The sequence below is a fragment of the Dasypus novemcinctus genome, chromosome 4 (assembly GCF_030445035.2).
Source record: "Dasypus novemcinctus isolate mDasNov1 chromosome 4, mDasNov1.1.hap2, whole genome shotgun sequence".
Lineage (NCBI taxonomy): Eukaryota > Metazoa > Chordata > Mammalia > Cingulata > Dasypodidae > Dasypus > Dasypus novemcinctus.
This window is the reverse complement of record NC_080676.1, coordinates 100,935,150-100,961,683: the sequence shown is the minus strand read 5'-3', so window position 1 is coordinate 100,961,683 and position 26,534 is coordinate 100,935,150. Positions and strand designations below refer to the sequence as shown.

The following is a 26,534-nucleotide window of genomic DNA, read 5'->3' as shown; positions in this document are numbered from 1 at the left end:
GTTTCTCTTAGCCCTGGAAAACTTGGACCCAAGCACCCTTGTGTGTCTGTTTACTGACTCATGGGCCATCATCAATGTCTTAACAGTCTTCTCTGGTTTGTGGAGGGAATGCAACTGGAGAATTAAAAGCCTCTGGTGTGGGGAAGGGACCGCTGGAAATAATTGGTGGTATGGAGAGACACCATCTAATGTTACTCATGTTGATGCACATGCAATACCTTACATCACAATGAATATCATTGGAATGGCATAGCTGATAAAGGAAGCTCCTTTTTGACCTAACAAGGCCAGACATCTTCCTGGGAGAGGAGATGCAGAAGACGAGCCCTGTCTGGAAGATGAGGGGAATGAACTTTGGACGATACCCGTGAAATAACTGAACTTCCTATGATTGCTTCTGCTGCTGCGTGAACCCACTATTGAACTGGACATGGAAATTCTGACACTATGAAATTATGGGCCAAGGAACACAGTACCTCTCTTATTAAAAGAGGCTCAATCTGCCATTTACCGATGTGAGAGATGTCAACTACAAGCCAGAGCCTGAAAAGGGCATTTAGGGGCTATTTCCTGAGGGGCTGCACTTGGGTCATTCATGGTAAGTGGACTACATCGGCCCTCGCCTGCCATCCCAAGGTATATATAACACCTTGTCATGGTAGACAGCTATTCAAGTTATGGCTTTGCCTCTCCAGTTCATTGTTTGGGCATAGTACATATGTAGGATACCTTGGAAAAGCGGCTCTGGTATCCAGGTGACATCTCTGATCAAGTACCCCATTTTACTGCACAATTCACTCAATAATGGGCCCAGACTCATGTAATTAGATAGACCTTCCACATTGCCACCACCCACAGGTAGCTGGCATTGTGGAGAACTAAATGGCTACCTAAAAATGCGCTTTGATGTTTATACCCTGACAATTCTTACTGAATGAACTGTCTGCCTTAGGCCATCTGGAAGCTAAATTCAGCTGTTCCCTGGAAGAGAAACCCCTCCTTATCCTGATCCTGCTTCTGAGCACGGAGAAGGGGTGTTGGTGGGGAAAGAACTCCGGCTTTGCTGTGTGTCTGCCCTTATACCCATCAAGATGAGTACTGAAAGGGGGAACAAGGACGCACCACTTGGGACTCTCCTTTTCAGTTACTGTCAGGGGATTATCTCACTTTTTACCACCATTGCACCCTCCACATAATTTCCTTGAGTTGGAGGTAAGGGCTGCCAGGTGAAGGTGTGGGGTGTTGGAAGCAGGCCTAGAAGTGCTTAACACACATGGGGTTACAGTCCAGTGGGCTGGACCTACGGGGCTTGATACATGCCTGCTGAAGATTAGTGGATGATGCCTACCTCTGGTTGGTTCACCATTCCCCTTGGGAACAGGCATGGGATAACTTGGAGAAGTCTAACAACTCCCATTTATCAGGAAAGGTGGTAGTGAGCTGGAGAATATGGGTAAAGCACTCAGTTCTGTGGAAAAGAGGTGAGGTAATAGCTCATGGCAAGGGACAGATAGACTGGGTGGCCTTAAAGGGTAAAGATAAGTTAATATAAATAGGCTGAGAAAAGTGTCTCCCACAGGAGTGGTTGCCCAACCACTATGTTGAGACTGATTGCTGTTACTGTCTTCTGTTTCTGAAGATTTGACCTGGTGCCAACCTGGAAGGAAAACACTTTCATCAAGCTGACCCAAGCCATTGTGGCAGCAGGGAACTTGACCTACTGTTGGGTCTGTCATATGACCTCGTGCTCCCTCTCCCCTCTTTGCTGAGTCCAGATTGCTGCTTAACGAGCTAATATCAGGAGATATTTACATCTTGTGACAGAAATTTTGGCATGTCTGTTGGCTATTCATTCTTCTTCCCCACACCCTTGCGTAACCTGTTAGGATGTAATAACTCCTGATATAATGAAACTGGCAGTGACCCAGTCATCTTTCTGCTAGTATTCCTGAGATGACCAATGACTTTCTGGGGGTGTTCTGTGCTTCTCCAGGGTTTATCTTCCTTTGTGGAGGAAATAAAACCTACACTGTTTGGACCACGCCCTGCTTAGATTGTTGGACAGTGATGGGCAAGATATACAAACAGATTCTATGTGGGACCTCTTCAGCTGCCTCCTGGTTTGTTGAGGGACATGGATGTAGTCGTTACTCTAGACAGGCCTGATTACCCCTCTTGGAATAATGGTATGCCTAGGAATCATCAAATCTCTCCTAATGTGCTGCAGCTGCTGGTGTTCCCAAACTTTTCCTGTCAATGTTGTTGAGAGCTATGGGTCAATAGGCCTGATCTGAATCTGCCTTCATGTCCAAGGTGGGAGGTAGGCTTATGTTGTGAAAACTAATGTGTAGGAGTATAGGCTAGGTGTGGTTAAGAGGCCGAGGGGTGATCTGCTGGGTAAGTCACGGGCACACTCACTGGCCGTTTCCCATTTCTTGCGTACTTCCTCCTTTTCCCCTCTTGCTTGTTAACACATGCAGGTATTCCCTTTATGTCCATTTAGGAAGAGACTGCAGGCAGCCTGGAGGAGGTGTTAAATCTCAGGCAGCTCTGGATGTTACTACTATTTTTTTTTAGGAGGTATACCCAGGACCTTGTACATGGGAAGCAGAGGTGCTCAACAACTGAGCTATGTCCTCTTCCTGCTACTTGTTTTTAATTATTTGGGTAGTTAGTGTGGAGCAAGTGGCTCAAAGTGCCTCAGGGCACAGCAGAAACTTTGAGCAAATGACTGCTTTATTACTTACGCAGCACAAAGCGTCCAAAAGAGGAGGGGAGAAATCCCCATGTGGCCCATCTCCAGGGGTGGCCAAACCGCTTGGGTTGGGGTCAGTAGATGGCAGCTCTGCATGCCCCACTTCACCTCAGAGAAGAGACAAATTTATACTGTTTAAGCATGGTATTTATCTACCCTGGGGAAAGAGGCCCTGCCTTTGAGACTTATTGCCTTGATTAGCATCTGGGACTGCTTATTCTTGGTTTCTCAGTTTAGAGTCTGGTCGGACCTTTTCATTAGACTTACTGTCTCCCCCAGGTTGTGGAATGGAATAGACTGAAACATCATTGCACAATTGAAGAGGAGGGCTGTGAGATGGCTGCTGAGTGTGTGTAGGTGACTTCCCAGAAGTTAGCACTCATTATACATTACATATTTATATCTTGACTTGTTAACTGTATATGGTATTTCCTCTGCCACAGAGGAGGTATAGCAAGGGCTGTGAAAAGCTCAGATCTGTAGTCAGATAGTCTGGGTTCTAATCCTACCTCTGCTGCTTATAACCTATGTGACCCGGGGCAAATTATAAGCCATTCTTTACCTCAGTTTTCTTATGTGTAAAATGGGCGTAATAATATAACCTATTTTGAGGGGTTATTTGAACAATGAATTGTAGAATTCATGTAAAGTATTAGAGTGCCTGGCACAGAAGTGCTTGGTAAATACTGGCTGTTTGTGCCTTTACTATCAACATAATAAAAGATGAATCTTTCTGCTACACTTTTTCCTGTCACCCTCTCTCCAAAATTTGTAAAGCTATCTTTATTTCTATTGTTATCTTTATAATACTAAATAATGTATTTAGACCTTTTCTTTCCCCAACAGCTTTAGATGTATATCTTACCACCCTGCTGTGAGGAAGAAAAGCTGTCCTACATGATTTTACACTGATTTCTTAAGCTATAATAATACTTTGGCATTATAAGATTTTATAATCTTTAGATTTATTGCTGTAACTATAGTTAAGGCTAATGTGCATTCTTTTTTTTTGTCTTTATTTTTTTAATATTACATTAAAAAAAGATGAGGTCCCCCATATACCCTCCACCCTCCTCACCCCACTCCTCCCCCCATAACAACAATCTCCTCCATCATCATGAGACATTCATTGCATTTGGTGAATACATCTCTGAGCACCACTTCACCTCATGGTCAATGGTCCATACCATAGCCCACACTCTCCCACAGTCCACCCAGTGGGCCATGGGAGGACATACAATGTCCAATAACTGTCCCTGAAGCACCACCCAGGACAACTCCAAGTCCCGAAAACGCCCCCACATCTCATCTCTTCCTCCCACTCCATACCCCCAGCAGCCACCATGGCCACTTTCTCCACACCAATGCCACATTTTCTTTGATTGCTAATCACAATAGTTCATGAATAGAATATCAGTAAGTCCACTCTAATCCATACTCTAAATCCTCCATGCTGTGGACCTTAGAATGGTTGTGTTCACTCCACATCTATATCAAGAGGGGGCGTAGATTCCACATGGATGCTCGATGCAGTTCTCCTGCTTTCAGTTGCAGGCACTCTTGGCTCCCTGGTGTGGTGGTTGACCTTCCTCACCTCCATGTTAGCTGAGTGGGGTGAGTCCAATAAACCAGGGTGTAGGAGTTGCAAATCTGTTGAGGCTCAGGGCCTGGCTATCACATGGTCAGTCAGAGATTCAGGTCCCCTGGGTATACATTAAACCCCAGCACCAACTACAGTTCCAGTAAAAGTAAAAGGAGAGACTTGTGGACAAAGATCACATCTAAGTCCAGCTCCAGCGCACAGAAACACAAATTCCAAAGTAGGCCCAACTGAGATGCCACTGAACTCCATCTGCCATGACCATGGAACCTGTGGGTCTCTGTAGCCCTCAGCAGAACCAATACCTGGGGTTGTATCTACTTTATCTGTCTCTGGGAATCTGCTGAGGTATGCATAAGGGCAACCCCTCTGATAACCTCCCAGCTCTTTTTGGAGACTCATAGCCATATGAACTCATTTGTCCTTTCCATTTCCCCCTTTTCTTCAGGTCAAAAAGCATTTTTAACTCCTGGTATTATATGTAGACTGAGATATTCTGCTGGTCTGAGTTGACCCTTTTATTCAAGGTCATTTTCTAGTTACGTCATCAGCTGGTACTTGGTAGTAATCCCTTGGCACCAGGGAGGCTCAACCCCGGGAGTCATGTCCCACGCTGTGGGAAAGGCAACACATTTACATGCTGAGTTTGGCTTTGAGACTGGCCACATTTTAGCAACACGGATGCTCTCAGGAGGTAACTCTTAGGCACCCTGCGGCTCTAGGCCTTGTTCTTATTTCAGGTGCACAGGCTCACAAGCATAGTCACTAGTATGAAGGGCTCCTTGTTGGACCTTCCTTCTTTTTTGGTCTTTGCCGTTGCACTTGGGGGATTGTTGCTGTTCCTTTAGGGACTGTGACAGAGCTCCCCTGGCTAGGAACTCAGTACTTCCTCAGTTGTTTTTAATTGTAACCACTGCGAAAATATCCAGACATTTTTATGTACCCTGGATATATGCTGTGTAGGACTCCCTGCCAACTATGTGTCCCCTGTCAATAACATCCCACACCAGTATTCCTCCCCTGCCATTGTCGAACCTCTCTGTGATCCAATACTTCTTCAGAAGTGAAGCCCAATATATTGCCAGGTTCCATTAATAGTAAAATGGAATATAGTGATGAGTTTAAAGGTTAGATATAGAATACATATTAATTTAGAAAAATTAAGGTAAAAATAAATTGGGGTATCAAAAAATTTAAAAATGCAAAAGCTTTGTTTTTGATATTTTGCCTTCCATCGCTGCAATAAGTGTTGCCCTGTTTGCAAATTGGCAAGGCAAATACTTCCGTCTTTTCCTCAGTGTCTACGTCCTATCTTTTTCTTTTTCTTTTCCCTAATTATTAAGCTTATCTTCACAAAAGTTGTAGATCACAGTAATTCATATATACAATATACAGTACGCCCACATATCCAACATAGAACACTTTTCCCTTCCACAGCAATAATCTTTTTACATACTATATTTACTGAAACTGATGTACAGATATTGAGACAATATCTTTCAAATAAGGTAACATTTGGGTTTACATTGTGGTTTATATTTTAGACTAGAATTTTCTAAATTTGTAGTTATCTTATGTTTTACATTATGATTTACATTTTAGCTATCAGCCCCTAAATATTTTTGGTGTAATTTAACATGTCTTATATCCATCCTTGCATACTCTTGTGGAACACTTCTGTTGCCCACACAGTTACATTGGTTCCATCTATTCAGTACCTCTTTCCCTCTGCCCTTAGGGCCCACAGTGACAGTCAATCGTCATTGCTTGAAGGGCCATGTTCCGAGATACTTGCAACAGTGTTGAGGGCTTGACATGCTCAACTGCCCTAATGCACTGGGAGCCACCATTTTTCTCGAGAGATATAATTCCCTCTATTTGAGAACATCGGTCCTCGCGAGGATATGGGTATACCTTCACTCTCTTATATGGGTCTCTATCCAATGATATAACCCACTATGGCAAAAAGAGCATTCTCATACTCCCTAGGAACCTGTCTTGTGTCACATTATCCCCTTTAAGAATATTAAATAGTAACCTTCCTTATAATATTTTTGAAAAAGTTTTCTCAGCATTATACTCTCTACCAAATACCTGACAATCTCCTATGTTCATATGTTGCCCCACCCTTCCCCCAATTTCTTGGGCAATATTACGCATCCTCCCATCCCTAGCCCCCCTCAAGCCTGCAAAGCCCCACCCAAAGGTAACCCTATTCCCCCATTTTATCTCTTCCTTGTACAAATACTTACCTCCAGCTTATCATAGATTTCACCCATGTAGGTGTCAGCTTACATCCTTCCTCTACCCCCCCCCCCCCATTTTCCTTTAAGCCTATCCTCCAGTCTCTAGCTCTCTGAGGCAACTTGGTTTATTTATTTCTTATCAGTGAGGTCATGTAGTATTTGTCCTTCAGTGCCTGGGTTGCTTCACTCAACATAAGGTTCTCAAGATTCATCCATGTTATCACGTGTGTTTGTAGTATATTCGTTCTTAAAGCTGAATAGTATTTCATTGTATGCATATACCACATTTTATTTATCCATTCATCTGTTGACGGGCATTTGGGTTGATTCCAACTTTTGTCAATAGTGAACAATGCTGCTATGAACATTGGTGTGCATATATTGGTTTGTGTCCTTGTTTTCAGTTCTACTGGGTGTATACCCAGCAGTGGAATTGCTGGGTCATATGGCAAATCTAAAGCTAGTTTTTTGAGAAATCCCCAAACTGTCCTCCAGAATGGCTGGATCCTTCTGCATTCCCACCAGCAGTGGATGAGTGTTCCCATTCCTCCACATCCTCTCCAGCATTTGTAGTCTTCTGTTTTTTTCATAGCTGCCAATCTTACCGGAGTAAAATGATATCTCATTGTAGTTTTGATTTGCGTTTCCCTGATAGCTAGAGATTTGGAGCATTTTTTCATGTGCTTTTTAGCCATTTGTATTTCTTCTTTGGAGACCTGACTGTTTAAATCTTTTTCCAATTTTTTTAAATGGGTTGTTTGTCTTTTTATTTTCAAGATATAGGAGTTCTTTATATATGCAGGATATAAGTTTCCTATCAGATATATGGTTATGAAATATTTTCTCCCATTGTGTAGGCTCTCTCTTCACTTTCTTGACAAACTCCTTTGAGGTGCAGAAGGCTTTAATTTTGAGGAAGTCCCATTTATCTATTTGTTCTTTTGCTGCTTGTGCTTTTGGTGTGAAGTTCATGAAGCCATTCCTATTACAAGGTCTTGTATATGCTTCCCTACACTGCTTTCCAAAGTCTTTATGGTCTTGGCTCTTATATTTAGGTCTTTGATCCATCTTGAGTTGATTTTTGTATAAGGTGTGAAATGGTAATCCTCTTTCATTCTTTTACAAATGGATATCCAGTTCTCCAGGCACCATTTGTTGAATAGGCCATTCTCTCCCAGTTGAGAGGATTTGGTGGCTTTATCGAATATTACATTACTGTATATATGAGGATCTATATCAGAACTCTCAATTCGGTTCCATTGGTCTGTGTGTCTCTCCTTGTGCCAATACCATGCTGTTTTCACTACTGTAGCTTTGTAGTATATTTTGAAGTCAGGTAGTGTGATTCTTCCAATTTCGTTTTTCTTTTTCAATGTCTTTGGCTATTCAGGGCCTCTTTCCTTTCAGATAAATTTCATAGCTAGTTTTTCTAGTTCCTTAAAGAATACTGTGTTGATTGTTATTGGGATTGCATTGAATGTGTAGATCAGTTTTGGTAGGATAGACATCTTAATAATATTCAGTCTTCCTATCCATGAACAGGGAATATTCTTCCATTTATTTAGGTCTTCTTTGATTTTCCTTGAACAGTGTTGTGTAGTTCTCTGTGTATAAGTTTTTTACATCTTTAGTTAAATTTATTCCTAGGTATTTGATTTTTTTATTGACTATCGTAAATGGTATTTGTTTCTTGATTTCCTCCTCAGCTTGCTCATTATTGATGTACAGAAATGCTACTGATTTTTGCGCATTAATCTTATAACTTGCGACTTTACTAAACACATTTATGAGTTCTAGAAGCTTTGTTGTAGACCTCTCAGGGTTTTCTATGTATAGGATCATGTCATCAGCAAATAATGAAAGTTTGACTTCTTCCTTTCCAATTTGAATGCCTTTTATATCTGGCTCTTGCCTCAGTGCTTGAGCCAGTACTTCCAAGACAATGTTAAATAGGAGCGGAGACAATGGGCATCCTTGTCTTGTTCCTGATCTTAGAGGGAAGGATTTTAGGATTTCACCATTGTAAAAAATGTTGGCTGTGGGTTTTTCATATATACTCTTTATCATGTTCAGAAAATTTTCTTGTATTCTGATCTTTTGGAGTATTTTTATCAAGAAAGGGTGCTGTATTTTGTCAAATGCTTTTTCTGCATCTATAGATCGAATCATGTGATTTTTTTCCCTTCAATCTGTTTATATGGTGTATTACATTGATTGATTTTTTTTTTTATATTGAACCATTCTTGCATACCCGGAATGAATCCCATTTGGTCAAGGTGTATAATTGGTTTAATGTGTTGTTGGATACCGTCAGCAAGTATTTTGTTGAGGATTTTTCCATCTAGGTTCATTAGAGAAATTGGTCTGTAATTTTCCTTTCTTGTGGTGTCTTTGTTTGGCTTTGGCACTAGGGTAATGTTGGCATCATAGAATGAGTTAGGTAATGTTCCCTCTGTTTCAGTTTTTTGAAAGAGTTTCAGCAAGATTGATGTTAGTTCTTTCTGGAATGTTTTGTAGAATTCACCTGTGAAGCCGTCTAGCCCTGGGCTCTTCTTAGTTGGGAGGTTTTTAATGACTGATTCTATCACTTTACTTGTGATTTGTTTGTTGAGATAATCAATTTCTTCTTTCGTCAATATAGACTGCTTATGTGTTCCTAGGAATTTGTCCATTTTCTCTGAATTGTCATTTTGTTGGAATATAGTTTTTCAATGTATCCTCTTATGATAGTCTTTATTTCTGAGGGATCAGTGGTGATATCTCCTTTCTCATTTCTTATTTTGTGTATTTACATCTTCTCTTTTTTTCTTTGTTAGTCTAGCTAAGGGTTTGTCAATTTTATTGATCTTCTCAAAGAACTAGCTCTTGGTCTTGTTTATCTTTTCAAGTGCTTTCTTATTTTCTATTTCATTTAGTTCTGCTCTTTGTTCTTTCTTTCTTTCTTCTTCCTGGTGGGTTACATTATTATTTTTTTTTTTTTTACTAATTCCTCCAAATTAGTAAGTCCTTCAATTTTGTTAGCTCTTCAATTTTTGCTCTTCTTTTTTGATGTATGAATTTATGGCTATAAATTTCCCTCTCAGTACTGTTTTTACTGCATCCCATAAGTTTTGGTATGTTGTGTTATCATTTTCATTAGTTTCAAGGTAGTTATTAATTCCTTTTAAGATTTCCTCTTTGACCCAATGTTTTTCTAAGAGTGTGCTGTTTAATTTCCATATCTTGGTGTGAAATTTGGGCCTCTGGACTTTGCAGATTTCCAGCTTCACTCCACTGTGGTCAGAGATATTACTTTGTGTGATTTCAATCTTTCTGAATTCATTGAGCCTTTCTTTGTGGCCTAGCATGTGGTCTATCTTGGAGCATGATCCACGTACACTTGAGAAAAATGTATATCCTGCTGTATTCGGGTGTAATGATCTGTATATGTTTATTAGATCCAGCTCCTCTAATATACTGTTCAGAGTTTTTGTTTCTTTATTGATTCTCTTTTGAGATGTTCTGTCCAAAGTTGATAGTGGTGTATTAAAGTCTCCCACTATAATTGTGAGGCATCTATTCTTTCATTTAGTTTTTCCAGTGTTTGTCTCATGTATTTGGAGGCGCCCTTGTTAGGAGCATAAATATTTGTGATTGTTCATTCTTCTTGAAAGATTATCCCTTTCACTAATATGTAGTATCCATCTTTGTCTCTGACAATTGTTTCGCATTTGAAGTTTTTTTTTTTTTTATTTTTTATTTTTTATTTATTTTTTAAAATATTTATTTATTATTATTATTTTTTAATTACATTAAAAAAATATATGAGGTCCCATTCAACCCCACCGCCCCCGCCCCCCACTCCCCCCACAGCAACACTCTCTCCCATCATCGTGATACATCCATTGCACCTGGTAAGTTCATCTCTGAACATCACTGCACCCCATAGTCAATGGTCCACATCATAGCCCAGACTCTCTCACGTTCCATCCAGTGGGCCCTGGGGGGATCTACAGTGTCCCGTAATTGTCCGTGAAGCACTATCCAGGACAACTCCACGTCCCGAAAACGCCTCCACATCTCATCTCTTCCTCCCGTTCCCCACACCCAGCAGCCCCCATGGCTACCGTTCCCACACCCATTCCACATTTTCTCTGTGGACATTGGATTGGTTGTGTCCATTGCACACCTATGTCAAGTGAGGGCTTAGATTGCACATGGGTACTGGATGCACTCTTCCCGCTTCTAGTTGTAGACACTCTAGGCTCCATGTTGTGGTGGTTGACCTTCTTCAACTCCATGTTAGCTGAGTGGAGTAAGTCCAATAAGTCAAAGTGTAGGAGCTGAAGTCTGTTGAGGCTCTGGGCCTGGGTGTCATATTATCAGTCCAGAGATTCAAATCCCCTACATATATCTTAAACCCAGCACCAACTACAATTCCAATAAAGTAGCATGCAAGTCTTGTGAAAAGAGATCCCCTCTGAGTCCATTTCCATCACGCAGAAACACCAGCTCCAAAGAAGGGCCATCTGTCATGGCAGTGAACCCCTTCTGCCATGACCATAGAACCCGTGGGTCTCTTTATCCCTCAAAAGAACCAATACCTGGGGTTGTATCTACCTTATCTGTCTCTTAGACTCTGTTCAGTTGTACATAGGGGTATTCCTTCTGACAACCTCCAGACTCTTTTTTAGAGACTCACAGCCTTATAATCTCATTTCTCCTTTCCATTTCCCCCTTACATTAGGTCAAACCGCTTCCCGAAGTCATGTTATTATATGTAGACAGGTATATTCTGCTGTTCCGCATTGAATCTTTAATTCAAGGTCATTTTCTAGTTGCTTCTTCAGCTGGTATGTGGTAGTGATCCCTCGGTGCCAGGGAGGCTCATCCCCGGGTGTCGTGTCCCACGCTGGGGGGAATGCATCACATCTACACGCTGAGTTTGGCTGTGAGAGTGGCCACATTTGAGTAACATGAAGGCTGTCAGGAGGAAACCCCCAGGCACAATGCTACTCTAGGCCTTGTTCTTATTGCAGGTGCATAAGCTCAAAAGTGTAGCCATTAGTATCAAGAGCCCACTGTTGGGCCCTCCTTCCTTCCTGGTTCTTGCCGTTGCACCTGGAGGATTGCCGCTGCTCTCCCAGGGCCCACAACGGTGACCCCCCGGCCAGGAGCCCAGTACCCCCCCAGCTGTTGTTTTTAATTGTTTCCACTATGAGTATATATAGACATTACCATATACCCTGGGCATATGCCCTGTATAACTCCCTGTCAACCATATATATCCTGTCAATAACATCCCATATCAGTATTCCTCCGCTGCCATTGTTGAACCACTCTGTGATCCAAAACTTCCCGTAAAGTGAATCCCAACATAATGCCAGCTTCAGAAGAGTCTTAGATCACCAAAATTCATATATACAATATACAGTATTTCCCCAGATCCACCATAAAACCTTTTCCCTTCCACAGCAATAATCTTTTAACTTATTCATATCATATTTCCTGAAACTGATGTACAGATTCCGAAACTATAGTTTTCAAACAAGGTAACATTTGTGCTTACTATGTGGTCCATACTTTAGGTTGTACAGTTTTCTAAATTTTTTAGTTATCCTATGTTTTGTCTTATGGTTTTCATTATTAGTCTGTCGTCCCCTATATGTTTTTGGTGTAATATTAGCTGTTTTATATTCATCCTCGTGTACTCTCACATAATTCCTCTTTTGCCCCCTTATTTACCTTTGTTCCATCCATTGCACATCCATTTTCCCCTCCCCTTAGGGCCCACAACGCCTGCCAATCTAATGCCCTGGGAGCCGTCCTTTCTCACGAGAGATACAGTTCTCTCTATTCGACGGCATTAGTCTTCCCCAGGATATGGGTCCACCCCACCCAATGGTAGAACCCACCTTGGCAAAATGAGCCTTCAGCTATTCCCTCCGGAGTCCTCCCGCATCAGACCATACCCCCTGAGCGTCCTAACCAGGTAACCCTCCTACTTATACTTTGATACGTTTTACTCAACATTTAGTTCTCAATGAACTTCTGGCACTCTCCCATGTTTGTATGTTGCCCCTCCCTCCCACCTATTTCTTGGACCATATTACCCCTCTTCCCATCCCCAGCCCCCCTCAAACCCAGAAAACCCCACCCGAAGGTAACCCCTTGCCCCCATTTTGTCCCTTCTTTGTGCTCATACTTACCCCCAGCTCATCACAGATTCCACCCCTACAGACATTAACTCACATCCTTCCTCCACCCCCCGATTTCCAGTAAGCCACTTTTCCAGACTCTAGCTCTCTGAGGCAGTTAACTTATTTCATATCATTGAGGTCATATAGTATTTGTCCTTCAATGCCTGGGTTGCTTCACTCAACATAAGATTCTCAAGGTTCATCCATGTTATCACGTGCGATTGTAGTGTATTGGTTCTTACAGCTGAGTAGTATTCCATTGTGTGTATATACCACATTTTATTGATCCACTCATCTGTTGATGGACTTTTGGATTGATTCCAACTTTTGGCGATGGTGAACAATGCTGCTATGAACATTGGTGTACATATATCGGTTTGTGTCCTTGTTTTCAGATCTGATGGGTATATACCCAGCAGTGGTATTGCTGGGTCATATGGCAAATCTATGGATAATTTTTTGAGAAACTGCCAAACTGTCCTCCAGAATGGTTGGATCCTTCTGCATTCCCACCAGCAATGGATGAGTGTTCCCCTTTCTTCACATCCTCTCCAGCATTTGTATTCTACTGTTTTTTTCATGGCTGCCAATCTTATGGGAGTAAGATGGTATCTCATTGTAGTTTTGATTTGCATTTCCCTGATAGCTAGGGATTTGGAGCATTTTTTCATGTGCTTTTTAGCCATTTGTATTTCTTCTTTGGAGAAGTGTCTGTTTAAGTCTTTTTCCCATTTTTTAAATGGGTTGTTTATCTTTTTGTTTTCGAGATCTATGAGTTCTTTATATATGCAAGTTATAAGTCTCTTATCAGATATATGGTTGCCAAATATTTTCTCCCATTGTGTGGGTTCCCTTTTTACTTTCTTGACAAACTCCTTTGAGGTGCAGAAGGCTTTAATTTTGAGGTAGTCCCATTTATCTATTTGTTCTTTTGCTGCTCGTGCTTTTGGTGTGATGTTCATGAAGCCATTTCCTATTACAAGGTCCTGTAGATGTTTCCCTACACTGCTTTCCAAGGTCTTTATGGTCTTGGCTCTTATATTTAGGTCTTTGATCCATCTTGAGTTGATCTTTGTATAAGGTGTGAGATGGTAATCCTCTTTCATTCTTCTACATATAGCTATCCAGTTCTCCAGGCACCATTTGTTGAATAGGCCATTCTCTCCCAGTTGAGAGGGTTTGGTGGCTTTATCGAATATTATATGGCTATATACATGAGGTTCTATATCTGAACTTTCAATTCGATTCCATTGGTCTGTGTGTCTCTCCTTTTGCCAGTACCATGCTGTTTTCACTACTGTAGCTTTGTAGTATGTTTTGAAGTCAGGAAGTGTGATTCCTCCTATTTCGTTTTTCTTTTTCAATATGTCTTTGGCTCTTCGGGGCCTCTTTTTATTCCAAATAAATTTCATAGTTAGTTTTTCTAGTTCCTTAAAGAAGGCTGTGTTGATTTTTATTGGGATTGCATTGAATGTGTAGATCAGTTTTGGTAGGATAGACATCTTAATAATATTCAGTCTTCCTATCCATGAACAGGGAATATTCTTCCATTTATTTAGGTCTTCTTTGATTTCCTTGAACAATCTTGTATAGTTCTCGATGTGTAAGTTTTTTACCTCTTTAGTTAAATTTATTCCTAAGTATTTGATTTTTTTATTTACTATTGTGAATGGTATTTGTTTCTTGATTTCCTCCTGATCTTGCTCATTATTGGTGTATAGAAATGCTACTGATTTTTGCGCATTGATCTTATAACCTGCGACTTTGCTAAACTCATTTATGAGTTCTAGGAGCTTTGTTGTAGATCTCTCAGGGTTTTCTATATATAGGATCATGTCATCTGCAAATAATGAAATTTTGACTTCTTCCCTTCCAATTTGAATGCCTTTTATATCTGGTTCTTGTCTCAGTGCTCGAGCCAGTACTTCCAAGACAATGTTAAATAGGAGCGGAGACAATGGGCATCCTTGTCTTGTTCCTGATTTTAGAGGGAAGGATTTCAGGATTTCGCCATTGTAAACAATGTTGGCTTTAGGTTTTTCATATATACTCTTTATCATGTTCAAAAAGTTTCCTTGTATTCCGATCTTTTGGAGTGTTTTTATCAGGAAGGGGTGCTGTATTTTGTCAAATGCCTTTTCTGCATCTATAGATATAATCATGTGGTTTTTTTCTCTCAATCTGTTTATATGGTGTATTACATTGATTGATTTTCTTATGTTGAACCATCCTTGCATACCTGGAATAAATCCCACTTGGTCATGGTGTATAATTCGTTTAATGTGTTGTTGAATACGATTAGCAAGTATTTTGTTAAGTATTTTTGCGTCTAGGTTCATTAGAGAAATTGGTCTGTAATTTTCCTTTCTTGTGGTGTCTTTGTTTGGCTTTGGTACTAGGGTAATGTTGGCATCATAGAAGGAATTAGGCAGTGTTCCTTCTGTTTCGATTTTTTGGAATAGTTTCAACAGGATTGGTGTTAGTTCTTTCCGGAATGTTTTGTAGAATTCACCTGTGAAGCCGTCTGGCCCTGGGCTCTTCTTAGTTGGGAGATTTTTAATGACTGATTCTATCTCTTTGCTTGTGATTGGTTTGTTAAGATCATCAATTTCTTCTTTTGTCAGTATGGGCTGCTTATGTATTTCTAGGAATTTGTCCATTTCCTCTAAATTGTCATTTTTGTTGGAATATAGTTTTTCAAAGTATCCTCTTCTGATAGTCTTTATTTCTGTGGGGTCAGTGGTGATTTCACCTTTCTCATTTCTTATTTTGTGTATTTGCATCTTTTCTCTTTTTTTCTTTGTTGGTCTCGCTAAAGGTTTGTCAATTTTGTTGATCTTCTCAAAAAACCAGCTCTTGGTCTTGTTTATTTTTTCAAGTGCTTTCTTATTTTCTATTTCATTTAGTTCTGCTCTTATCTTTGTTATTTCCTTCCTTCTTCTTCCTGTTGGGTTACTTTGCTGTTGTTTTTCTAATTCCTTCAAATGTGCAGTTAATTCTTCAATTTCTGCTCTTTCTTCTTTTTTGATATATGAATTTATGGCTATAAATTTCCCTCTCAGTACTGCTTTTGCTGCATCCCATAAATTTTGGTATGTTGTGTTATCATTATCATTTGTTTCAAGGTAGTCATTGATTTCTTTTGAGATTTCCTCTTTGACCCACTGTTTTTCTAAGAGTGTGCTGTTTAATTTCCAAATTGTCGTGTGAAGTCTGGGTCTCTGTCCCTTGCAAATTTCCAGCTTGACTCCACTGTGGTCAGAGATATTGTTTTGTATGATTTCGATCTTTCTGAATTCATTAAGCCTTTCTTTGTGGCCTAGCATATGGTCAATCTTGGAGAATGTTCCATGTGCGCTTGAGAAAAATGTATATCCTGCTGTGTTTGGGTGTAATGATCTATATATGTCTATTAGATCCAGCTCTTCTAATATACTGTTCAAATGTTTTGTTTCTTTAGTGATTCTCTTTTGAGATGTTCTGTCCAGAGTTGATAGTGGTGTATTAAAATCCCCCACTATAATTGTAGATGCATCTATTCTTTCACTTAGTTTTTCCAGCGTTTGCCTCACATATTTAGAGGCGCCCTTGTTAGGAGCATAAATATTTATGATTGTTCGATCTTCTTGACAAATCCCCCCTACGCGGGGACACCCCTGTGTGGCACAGCACTCCTTGTGCTCATCAGCACTGCATGTGAGCTAGCTCACCACATGGGTCAGGATGCCCTGGGTTTGAACCCTGGACCTCCCATGTGGTAGGCAGGTGCTCTATCAGGTGAGCCAAATTTGCTTCCTGCTTATTGTTTCTTATTTCTTTCTTATTTGCTCCTATTGTTAGAACAAAAAGCTTGATTAGATTCAGGTTCAATTTCTTTTCAGCAAGTGTACTTGATAGGTTGTGTTGTATGCTTCCTTACATCATATCAGGCATAAATATCTGATTGTTTCACTTTCAGTGATGCTAAGATTTAATGGCGAGTTCAGATATTGGGGGAATTTTGATGACACTGGAAAAAATCAAGGTCTAACCCATCTACTTAGAAGAAAATATTACTAAGTAATATTCAAAAGAGAGGACCTTCTTCTTCACTGATTCTCATTCCATTGCCAGCCTCTGTCCCTAAAGCGTGTATTGGGGATGAGGTGTAGGACTAGAAGCAAGTCTAGGTCTGACTTTAATGAAAGCCCTCTTTTTATTAATTATTTAAATTAATAAAAAGTTGTCCTTTTCAGATAAGCTTAGGGGAATCATAAATAGAAATTTGGCTCTATCCCTACTGCAAATCATGCTAAAGAACTGTACCTTGATTCTTTGCTTTGGATGTCATACCTGTAACAGAGTTTGGAAGTTTAGTTTTGTGCCTTTTGATTAGAGACTTAAGGTATAACCACCCTTGTTTTCTCCATCCTCAGTGTTTTAATTCTCATGACTTGGCTCAATCAGGAGCACAAAAGACCTCTCATTGTTCCACAAATTCAGAGGTCTGGAAAATCGTGGCACCTTTCTGGTTTGGGCCCCCAAGGTGAATTTTTTTTTCCAAGGTGAACTTTGTTTGCACACGAAGTCTGTATTTTAAGCAGATTTTCCCAAGCATATCTTCAGATTTAGTGAGCTTCCAGTTTCCTTCAGCTGTTCTGTAAGTTGGCTGCCTACTGCCATGAGCTCAGACAGGGCTTTCGGATACTGTTTCAAATTAGCCCTGTCATAAAGCTTTCTTTGCTCCCTCTGGAAGTATGGCTGAGGCTATTTTTTCTTAATGCTCAAAGATTGTCTTTAATAAGGCACAAGTCCAGCGATTCCAATTATACCAGCCAAAACGGTTTTTCCATGTGTTATTGGAGCATATTAAAGCATATTACTCTAAACTCTAAGAAGTAAGCAGCAATCCAGAAACATCATTTGAATATTAAATAGCCTAATGATGCCCATGGCTTCTCAAGGGATTGGTGGAGCTAACATTACTATTGGATTTTTAAAAATACTATTTAATATTTAGTATTGCTTTTAGGCATTTTCTCTCCAATAATTGTCATTCATCTTGCAGTGGGTGTCTATCAGAAGACCTTAGCCTAAGTCTAACTAGCTGGGCAATCTTCAACAAGTTACCTAATCCGAGTTTCTTCCTCTATATAAGAAAAGATTACACTAATTTGTTGTCAAAAGTCATTTTCACATTTTACAATTTTGATTCTGTTTTGATCCAGATATTCAACAGGGCAGTAACATCCTCTGATTAATTAGTCATCTTTAGAATGCGCCTCAGTTTCCTTTATTCCTTATCTTGATTTCATTGTATTATGGGATGTTAGCCCTGTAAAACTTGTGTGTTCTATAGATTTTGTGATTTGAAACAATATCACCCCAAGTGGTTTTTATTAAAATTTAAACTGGGCAGAGATTTATTTAGCTGCACAGAAGATTTACCATAGCTGTTTCTGTTGTTTGTGTCTTTCTCTTCAGTATTTGGACCATGAGACTGTTTCAGCCATATTCATCGACAGCAGTGGACAGTTTGTTTCCTCCCAGGTGACAGGAATTAGCCGGAATCCCTACTGTGGCTATGAGCACCAGACCCTGTCCAGTCAGGAGCGTGTGGAGGAGGACTCCTTGCTGGCTGCCATGCAGGGGCAGGTAACTGACGTGGGACCAGTCCCCTTTGTAAAGAGCACCGACCCTTCTTCCAGCTACTTTGTCATCTTGAACTCTGCAGCCTTCTTCAAAGTGGGAGGTCAGCTGGAGGTGCTGGTTCATGTACAGGATTTTCAAAGAAAGCCCAAGAAGTATGGTGGAGACTACCTACAGGCCAGAATCCACTCTCCCAAGCTGCAGGCGGGGGCTGTGGGTAGAGTGGTAGACTACCAGAATGGATTTTACAAGGTCTTTTTTACTTTGCTTTGGCCAGGTAAAGTTAAAGTATCTATATCTCTGGTCCACCCCAGTGAAGGGGTTAGAGTTCTTCAGCACCTACAGGAGGAGAAACCAGACAGAGTCTATTTCAAGAGTCTCTTCCGTTCAGGAAGAATTTCTGAAACTACCGAGTGTAATGTGTGTCTTCCTGGGAGTTTGCCCCTTTGTAACTTCACAGATCTCTACACTGGAGAGCCCTGGTTCTGCTTCAAACCAAAGAAGCTCCCTTGTAGTAGCAGAATTAACCATTTCAAAGGTGGATACCTGAAGGGCCTCCTCACTGCCGCAGAGAGTGCTTTCTTCCAGAGGTATGTGCTCCTTGTTGCAGGGAGTAATTTAAAGACGGTCCTTTTCTATTCTAGATGTCCCAATAAGAAGCTTTCTTGTTTTGGTTATGTGCTCCTTATATCTTTCTGAACTTGGCCTAATTTAGGGGAGGTGGTGAATAGGAAAATAGAGTTTCCTATTTTGTGATTAATTTTTTAAAAGTGAAGCTTTGTGCTTGTCCACATTCAAATTAAACAACTTTTGCCTTGAACTTTTTCTTTCTCATCCTCATATCTGTGTTTTAATTTAGAACTGTTTGGCATTTTTATAGATTTATGAATAGGATTACTTATTCATCGAACAGTTTTTAAAAAGCATCCAAAAATATGGCTATTAGAGGTCTAGGTTGATATTTTAGCTTCATGTCTAATAAAATAAAAAAAATTATAAATCATTTAAACATTTATTGATAGGAAAAAGACCATAATATGGCAGCATTGCTTGGTTGACTCAATGTGTGCAAAAATTCCATTTCAGCATAGTAACCAATATATGGAATAATACACAGATTGAAATGTATAGGATCAGTGTGAGTTAACGTTTGTTTTTTCTTCAACATTCCATACAGTTCTGAATTAAATGAAAATTCATAAAAAATAAAAAGTTATAAAAGTTATGTGGTCAAAAAAGTACAAATTATTACTTGAAAACACATACAATTAAAAAAATTTTAATGAAAGCCCTACTTTTTAATTCACTGGTAGAGAAGTATTTTTGAGTACACCTGGGTACCCTAAAAAATTACATGATTTATGTTTTTCAGTACTTGATTGGGGAAAAGTTGGTATAATAAGACATATTCTTCATAGGACTTCCAAAATACCTTTAATTTTCCACTTCTGAAATAGATTTTGGTCATACCGGTTGTTAAGTACTCAAAGCGTGGGCTTATATCATGTTTTTAGAAGACCAGCAGAGGGAGCACTACTCAACGTATATACAGTGCTTTCTTTAGAAGCCTGGCTAATCTGATGTATGCCTAGGTACAAAAGGACTTTAGTTTTCATTTTAATCCTGGCTCAGATTTAAGATGCTATGTATCAACGTCTGTGATCATGTTACTTTCATTTCTGTGCACTCTTTGCCTGTCTGTGGGGACTATTGAAGTACCCCTGTTGGAGTTGTGTTGTCACTTCCACTCAGTGGCCTAGCAAAGTGGAGGAAATTTAGTTTGTAATTTCCTCAGATTTCATGTGGAAAGGGAGAAAGGTCAGAGAATTATATTAGTAAAGATTTAAAAATAATTATTCCTGACATTAAAACCTACCATTAAAAAGTAGCCCAATCCCTTGGTTATTGCTCCATCTACTGGACAGCACCCCATGACCACATGAACACACTTATATTCCATAAAGGCATACCCCAGGTGTAACCCTCCCCACACATCCCCACCACGACCAACACCCTGCACCAGTAATCATCCCCTAACACAGTTGTAACTCTTCTACAATCCACAACCTCCCCCAAAACAAACAAATAAATAAAACAAACAAAAAATTTGTGCCTTTCATCACCAGAAGATCTGTTATCTTTTACGTATATTGACAAGTTCTACTGTATGCTTCCCTGGTGTTTTATTTTTCTTTTTCACTTTATTTTCCAAGAAGCTTTAGGTTATATAGAAAAATCACATAGAAAATATAGAGGATTCCCATATACCATTACCCCCACCCTCCCCTACCAATAATATCCTACATGTATATGGTACATTTGTTACAGTTGATGAACAAATATCGAAGTGTTCCTACTAACCATGGCCAGTGGTTTACGTTATGTTTTACATTTTGCACCGTACACTTTTAGAGGTTCTGACAAAATGTATAATGGCTTGTATCCCTCAATGCAAGATCATGCAGAACAATTCCAATGCCCCCAAATTCCCTACGTTCCACCCATTCTTCTATCCCCCTCCTCTCAGAACCCATGGCAACCACTAAGTTTCAGTTTTTGAAGAATAAGGTTCATAGTTACATGTATTAATATTGAGGGCTTGACATACTTGTCTGTTTTCTTTTATTAAGCACTGCTTATGTACTTGAGAGATTCTTGCCCCTTTATTTGAGAACATAGCAGGACTCCTCGGTATGGGAGTTTAATATTTTCTCGTTTATTGTGTAGGTCATCATCCACTGAGATAACACCCTGTGACAAGATGAACACATTCATATTCCATAGAAGCATGCCCCAGGTGCACTCTTTCCCACATATTCACTCCCCCCCACCAACGCCCTGTACCAGAGACCCTCCCCTGCTAAATTTTTCTTTCTTTTTTTTTTTTTTTAAAGATTTATTTATTTATTTAATTTCCCCCCCTCCCCTGGTTGTCTGTTCTTGGTGTCTATTTGCTGCGTCTTGTTTCTTTGTCCGCTTCTGTTGTCGTCAGCGGCACGGGAAGTGTGGGCGGCGCCATTCCTGGGCAGGCTGCTCTTTCTTTTCACGCTGGGCGGCTTTCCTCACGGGCGCACTCCTTGCGCGTGGGGCTCTCACGCGGGGGACACCCTTGCGTGGCACGGCACTCCTTGTGCGCATCAGCACTGCGCATGGCCAGCTCCACATGGGTCAAGGAGGCCCGGGGTTTGAACCGCGGACCTCCCATATGGTAGACGGACGCCCTAACCACTGGGCCAAAGTCCGTTTCCTCCCCTGCTAAATTTTTCAAAAGTACATTCCCACAATTGTAGTTTCAACCACAGACCTCCCCCCTCCTCGGAGTTCACCTGTTCCTTCCTCCAGCTCTCCCCCCAGTTCCATGGACAGTCCACCACCCTCCTGCTCACACTCACATTCCAGCACTGTTGACCCCACTCACATTGCTGCACCACCACCACCCACATCTACTGCCAGACCACCCCCTTCCACCTTATCATGGTTCTTGCCCATATTGAGCAACCACACTCTGCTCCCTTTCTGTCTTTTGTTGCCACATCTTCTAGGATCTATAGACCATGGTTAGTACCACTGCTTCAGTATGTGGGTCATCAGTTTTAACAAATATAACACACTAATGAAAGATGTTGAAAAAATGGGGGAAAGTGTGGGAGAGGGAGGGGTGAGGTCTATGGGAATCGCTTATGTTTTCAGTGTAACATTTATGTAATCTAAAACTCCTTTAAAACAAAATAAAATTTCAAGTACCCCAACCCTCCTACAAAGGCATGCCTGTGATTCCCTGTCCTTGGAATTAGAAGTGAAGAGATGCAGACTTGAAGAAGTCTGGAGCCAGCTAGCTCCCTGCAGGCTCAGTATTACCCTTTCCCAATACAAAGAATATTATGACATGAACATTCTTAGAGATGATCAAGGTTGTATCAGGAAATTTCTAAGAAAAATGAACTTACAAATGGAATAATTCCTTTAAGGAAATTTATGCTCCCACCCTTGCTACTCTTAGTTATTCCATAATTTAGTGATTACAGTCATGGGACAGAAAAAACACAAAAAACAAAAAAACCCCAAACTCTTGAATCCAGAAGGATAAAATAATACCTTTGTCCTTGCCTTTCACTAGATGTCCTAGGTAAGGCTGACTGGAACACATTACAGTAGAATAATTACAAAATTTTACTTACGTGTAAGTTTGCTATGAGAACAATGCTTAGGATGGCATAAGTTTTTAGAAACCCAACGTTTGACAGTCTTGATATTTTATTTTTCACATCTTTGATTCTGTTAAAGTTCTGAAATATTGCACCAGATCATATGAGAATCAAAAAAGAACATAAAAAAATAGATCTTTTGAGGAATCTTTGGGTGGACTGTTTTGAGCTCATGACCTGAATATGATTTGATACCCATTTTTAATGCTCTGCTCATAAGTTGTTTAATTCAGAAAGAATTAAAAAGTTTAGCCTTAGTCCATGGTTCCCTAAGTAACAATTAAACGGTTAAGGTGATCATAATCTTTGTTCTTTACTCTTAAGGAAATAAAAGCATTGGTCTTGGAAAGAACAGTAGTATTTCACTTCAAGATCCCTTTAATATGAGGGAATACTTTGAAAGAATGATCTTATCATATAAAAATTCTCTTTTATTATATTTATTGTTTTATTCCCTTTTATTTATGTTTAAATATCTTTTAAATCAGTATTTCTTAAATTGGGTACCAAGGAATTTAAAGGAATAGCAAGGGAATTTGGCCACTCCATTGGATTATCCAGCTTCCCTCATTTTATCTTATCCACCTTCTGTCATCATCTCTTCTGTTTTTGTCTTTTTGTATTCTGCAAAATTTCAAGTCTTTAGAAACACTGCAAGAATATTAACAATTAACACGTATATGCCTTTAACCTAGATTAACCATTTATTAATGTTCTGCCACATTTGCTTACGCTCTCTCTCTGTACATGTGTGTAGGTGTTTATATGTGTATGTGTCTAATTTTTTTTCCTGAACAGTTTGAGAGTCAGGTACACCTGTACCTTTTAAGAGTAAGTTATAAATCCTGTGGCACTTCATCCCAAAGTATTAAGAATATGTCTTCTAAGAACAAGGACTTTCTGCAATAACCACAACACATTTTTCATACTCAGAACATTTAACATTGATATGAGAGTATTACCTAATATATAGTCTATATTCAAGTTTCTCTAGCTGTTCAAATAATGTCCATTATAGCCTCTTTTAAATTGCAATTTAAGCTACAATTGATGATCGTACAATGTATTTAGTTATCTTTAAACTCCTTTAATCCTATTTTGTTTTTCATAACATTATTTATTTATTTATTAATCCTTACTCCCCTTCCTGAGATGGCTCCCTTGTCTGTCTGCTCATTGTTTTTGTTGTTGTCTGTACATTGTTTTTTGCCTGTCATATGCTCTTTTTTTTTTTTTTTTAAGGAGGCACTGTGAACCAAACCAGGGACCTCCCATGTGAGGTGGTGGGTGCTTGGTTGCTTGCCACATCTGTTCCCTATATATTTTTTATTAGGTGCTATCAGGGATTGAACCTGGGACCTCATACGTGCGAAGGAGGTACTCAATCACCAAGCTACACTGCTCCTGACATTGACAATTTTGATGTCACTGTTTTGTAGAATACCCCTTAATTTGGGTTTATTTTTTTCCACATAACTAGATTCAGGCCAGACATTTTTGCAGGATAATTATAGAGGTAAAGTTTTCTTCATTTCCTTACTTTTATTAAAGCTGTGAACTCAAGAGTATAGATTATATGTACTCTGTTAAAAATCGCATTTCTCTTAAATGTCAATTTAGGGTTTGAAATTCTAGTATGTTCCAATATAGCTCTCTATAGTTTAATTCTTGTTTTCTGTCTGTCTCCCCTAGCAGAATGTCAGTTCCACCAAGGGAAAGATGCTGTGTGATTAGTTATATCCCTGGCTTCTTGGACAATGTGTAACCCATACATGTGCTAAGTTATTTGTTGAATGAATGAATGAATATCTCTGGAAATTGATGAAATAATGAAAAGTCATGACTGCAAGTTCTTTTATCAATAGTTAAGAAAGTTAGCAATTTTTGTTTGTTTTTGGTCAAACTTTAAGAGGCCTAATTATTGTAATGGCATTTCTGGAATATTACTTTAGGTTTTTAGTACTCTTCTCCTGGCCTCTATTCTCCCCCAATTTTTATCCAACCCTCCATCAAATACTTATGGAGCACTGATTCTAGTCCAGGCTCTGTACTCTGGGCTGAATATCCAAATGTGAATGAGGTACATTTTGTGTCTTTGAAGAGTATATATTTTAGTCAGGGGTTGGAAAATAAAAGGCCATCTAAATGATAAACCAGCTGTGTGAACACATATCACGGGTCAAGTGTCCCAAGTAGGGTTCATCTCAGATCCAGGCACGGGCTAAGAAATCTGACATGCGACTTCATATTGTGGAAATTTGTAGCCTGAGGACTAGATATTGATAAAATAGATATTCTAGTCACTGTGAATCATTCTCTGAGTCTATGAGGAGTAAGCAGTTCAAACCAAAATTGGGCATTTTGGAGTTTTCAGTCTAAGGACTGACAAAGCAGTAGACAGTGCAGTGAAAAAGTATTAAGAACCTGTTTAACTCCAGTTACATAACCATACAGTGTGCTTAATGTGAGAGATGTAGTTTGCTAATTGTTAACTATATAGGTTAATACAAGTATATTTTTGTCTTACAAGGCTTTGTGAAATCATATCTATTTTTCAATTTGCAAATAAAGATACATAACAAAGTAAGTGCTCCTGAATCTAAGCTTGTACTGTTTTTCTCCCCCTAAAGTGGTGTCAATATCAAAATGCCAATCAACTCCAGTGGACCTGATTGGGTGACTGTGATTCCCAGCAGAATAAAAGGTAAAAAGGAATGGGCTTCATGATCCGTCATTTTCATTTTCTTTTCTTTTTCTGACTTTTTAAAAAACATAATAAACTTTATTTTTAAGAAGGTTTTAGATTACAGAAAAGTTACATTGAAAGTATAAGGGATTCCATATACCCCAACCCCTCCCCCTCCCACATCTCGTATTAATAACATCTTAAAATCATGTGGTACATTTGTTATTAAGTACAATTGATGAATAAATATTGAAGCATTGCTACTAACCAAGGTATATAGTTTACATTGTGGTTAAGACTTAATTCCAATGCCCTAAAAATGCCCTGTATTCCACCTATTATTCCCTCCCCCCTACTTCAGAACCTCTGATAGCCACTATCTTTATAACAATGTTATATGTTCCTCTATTATTACAATATTACTAAGTTTATTTTGTCCATGGTTGCATTCCCCCTTATGTTTGTTCATTTTTCAACTTTGAGGGTCCTAGAATGGTGATGCTGCTCAGCCTCAGATTATCTGAGAGGGTGCTTAGATCTTATATGGCAGAAGGAAGGAACTCTTTTGCTTGCAGTTATAGATGTTTGTATTAGTCAGTCAAAGGGGTGATGATGCAAAATACCAGAAATTGGTTGTTTTTTATAAAGGGTATTTATTTGGGGTAGGAGATTACAGCTACCAGGTCATAAGCATAAGTTACTTCCCTCACCAAAGTCTATTTTCCACGTATTGGAGCAAGATGTCTGCCGATGTCTGTGAGGGTTCAGGCTTCCTGGTTCCTCTCTTCCAGGGTCTTGCTTCTCTCTGGGTTCAGGGTTCCTCTTTTCCTAGGGCTTGCTTCTTCCTGGGCTCAGGGTTCCTCTCTTCCTGGGCATTGCTTCTGTTTCTTCTCTGAATTTACTTCCCGGGGCTCCAGCTTAAGGTTCCAGCATAAAACTCCAACATCAGAACTCCAGCATCAAAAACCCTCACCTCGGCAGCAGACTTAGCCCAGTGGTTAGGGCGTCCGTCTACCACATGGGAGGTCTGCGGTTCAAACCCCGGGCCTCCTTGACCTGTGTGGAGCCGGCCCATGTGCAGTGCTGATGCGCGCAAGGAGTGCTGTGCCACGCAGGGGTGCCCCCCACATAAGGGAGCCCCACATGCAAGGAGTGCGCTCCGTAAGGAGAGCCGCCCAGCGCGAAAGAAAGTGCAGCCTGCCCAGGAATGGTGCCGCACACACGGAGAGCTGATA

At 39.9% G+C, this 26,534-nt stretch overlaps 1 protein-coding gene and 1 pseudogene across 1 annotated transcript in view; both read left to right on the top strand.

Annotated features, from left to right (window-relative positions):
* NXPE3 (neurexophilin and PC-esterase domain family member 3) overlaps positions 1-26,534 on the top strand; it is a 111,953-nt gene that overhangs the window by 46,757 nt on the left and 38,662 nt on the right. The window contains exons 3-4 of the mRNA XM_058295919.2: positions 18,244-18,998; positions 25,244-25,317. Coding sequence (XP_058151902.1) covers positions 18,244-18,998; positions 25,244-25,317 — 829 coding nt within the window. The remainder of the gene's footprint in view (positions 1-18,243; positions 18,999-25,243; positions 25,318-26,534) is intronic.
* LOC111766320 (small nucleolar RNA SNORA38) lies at positions 22,158-22,278 on the top strand (annotated as a pseudogene).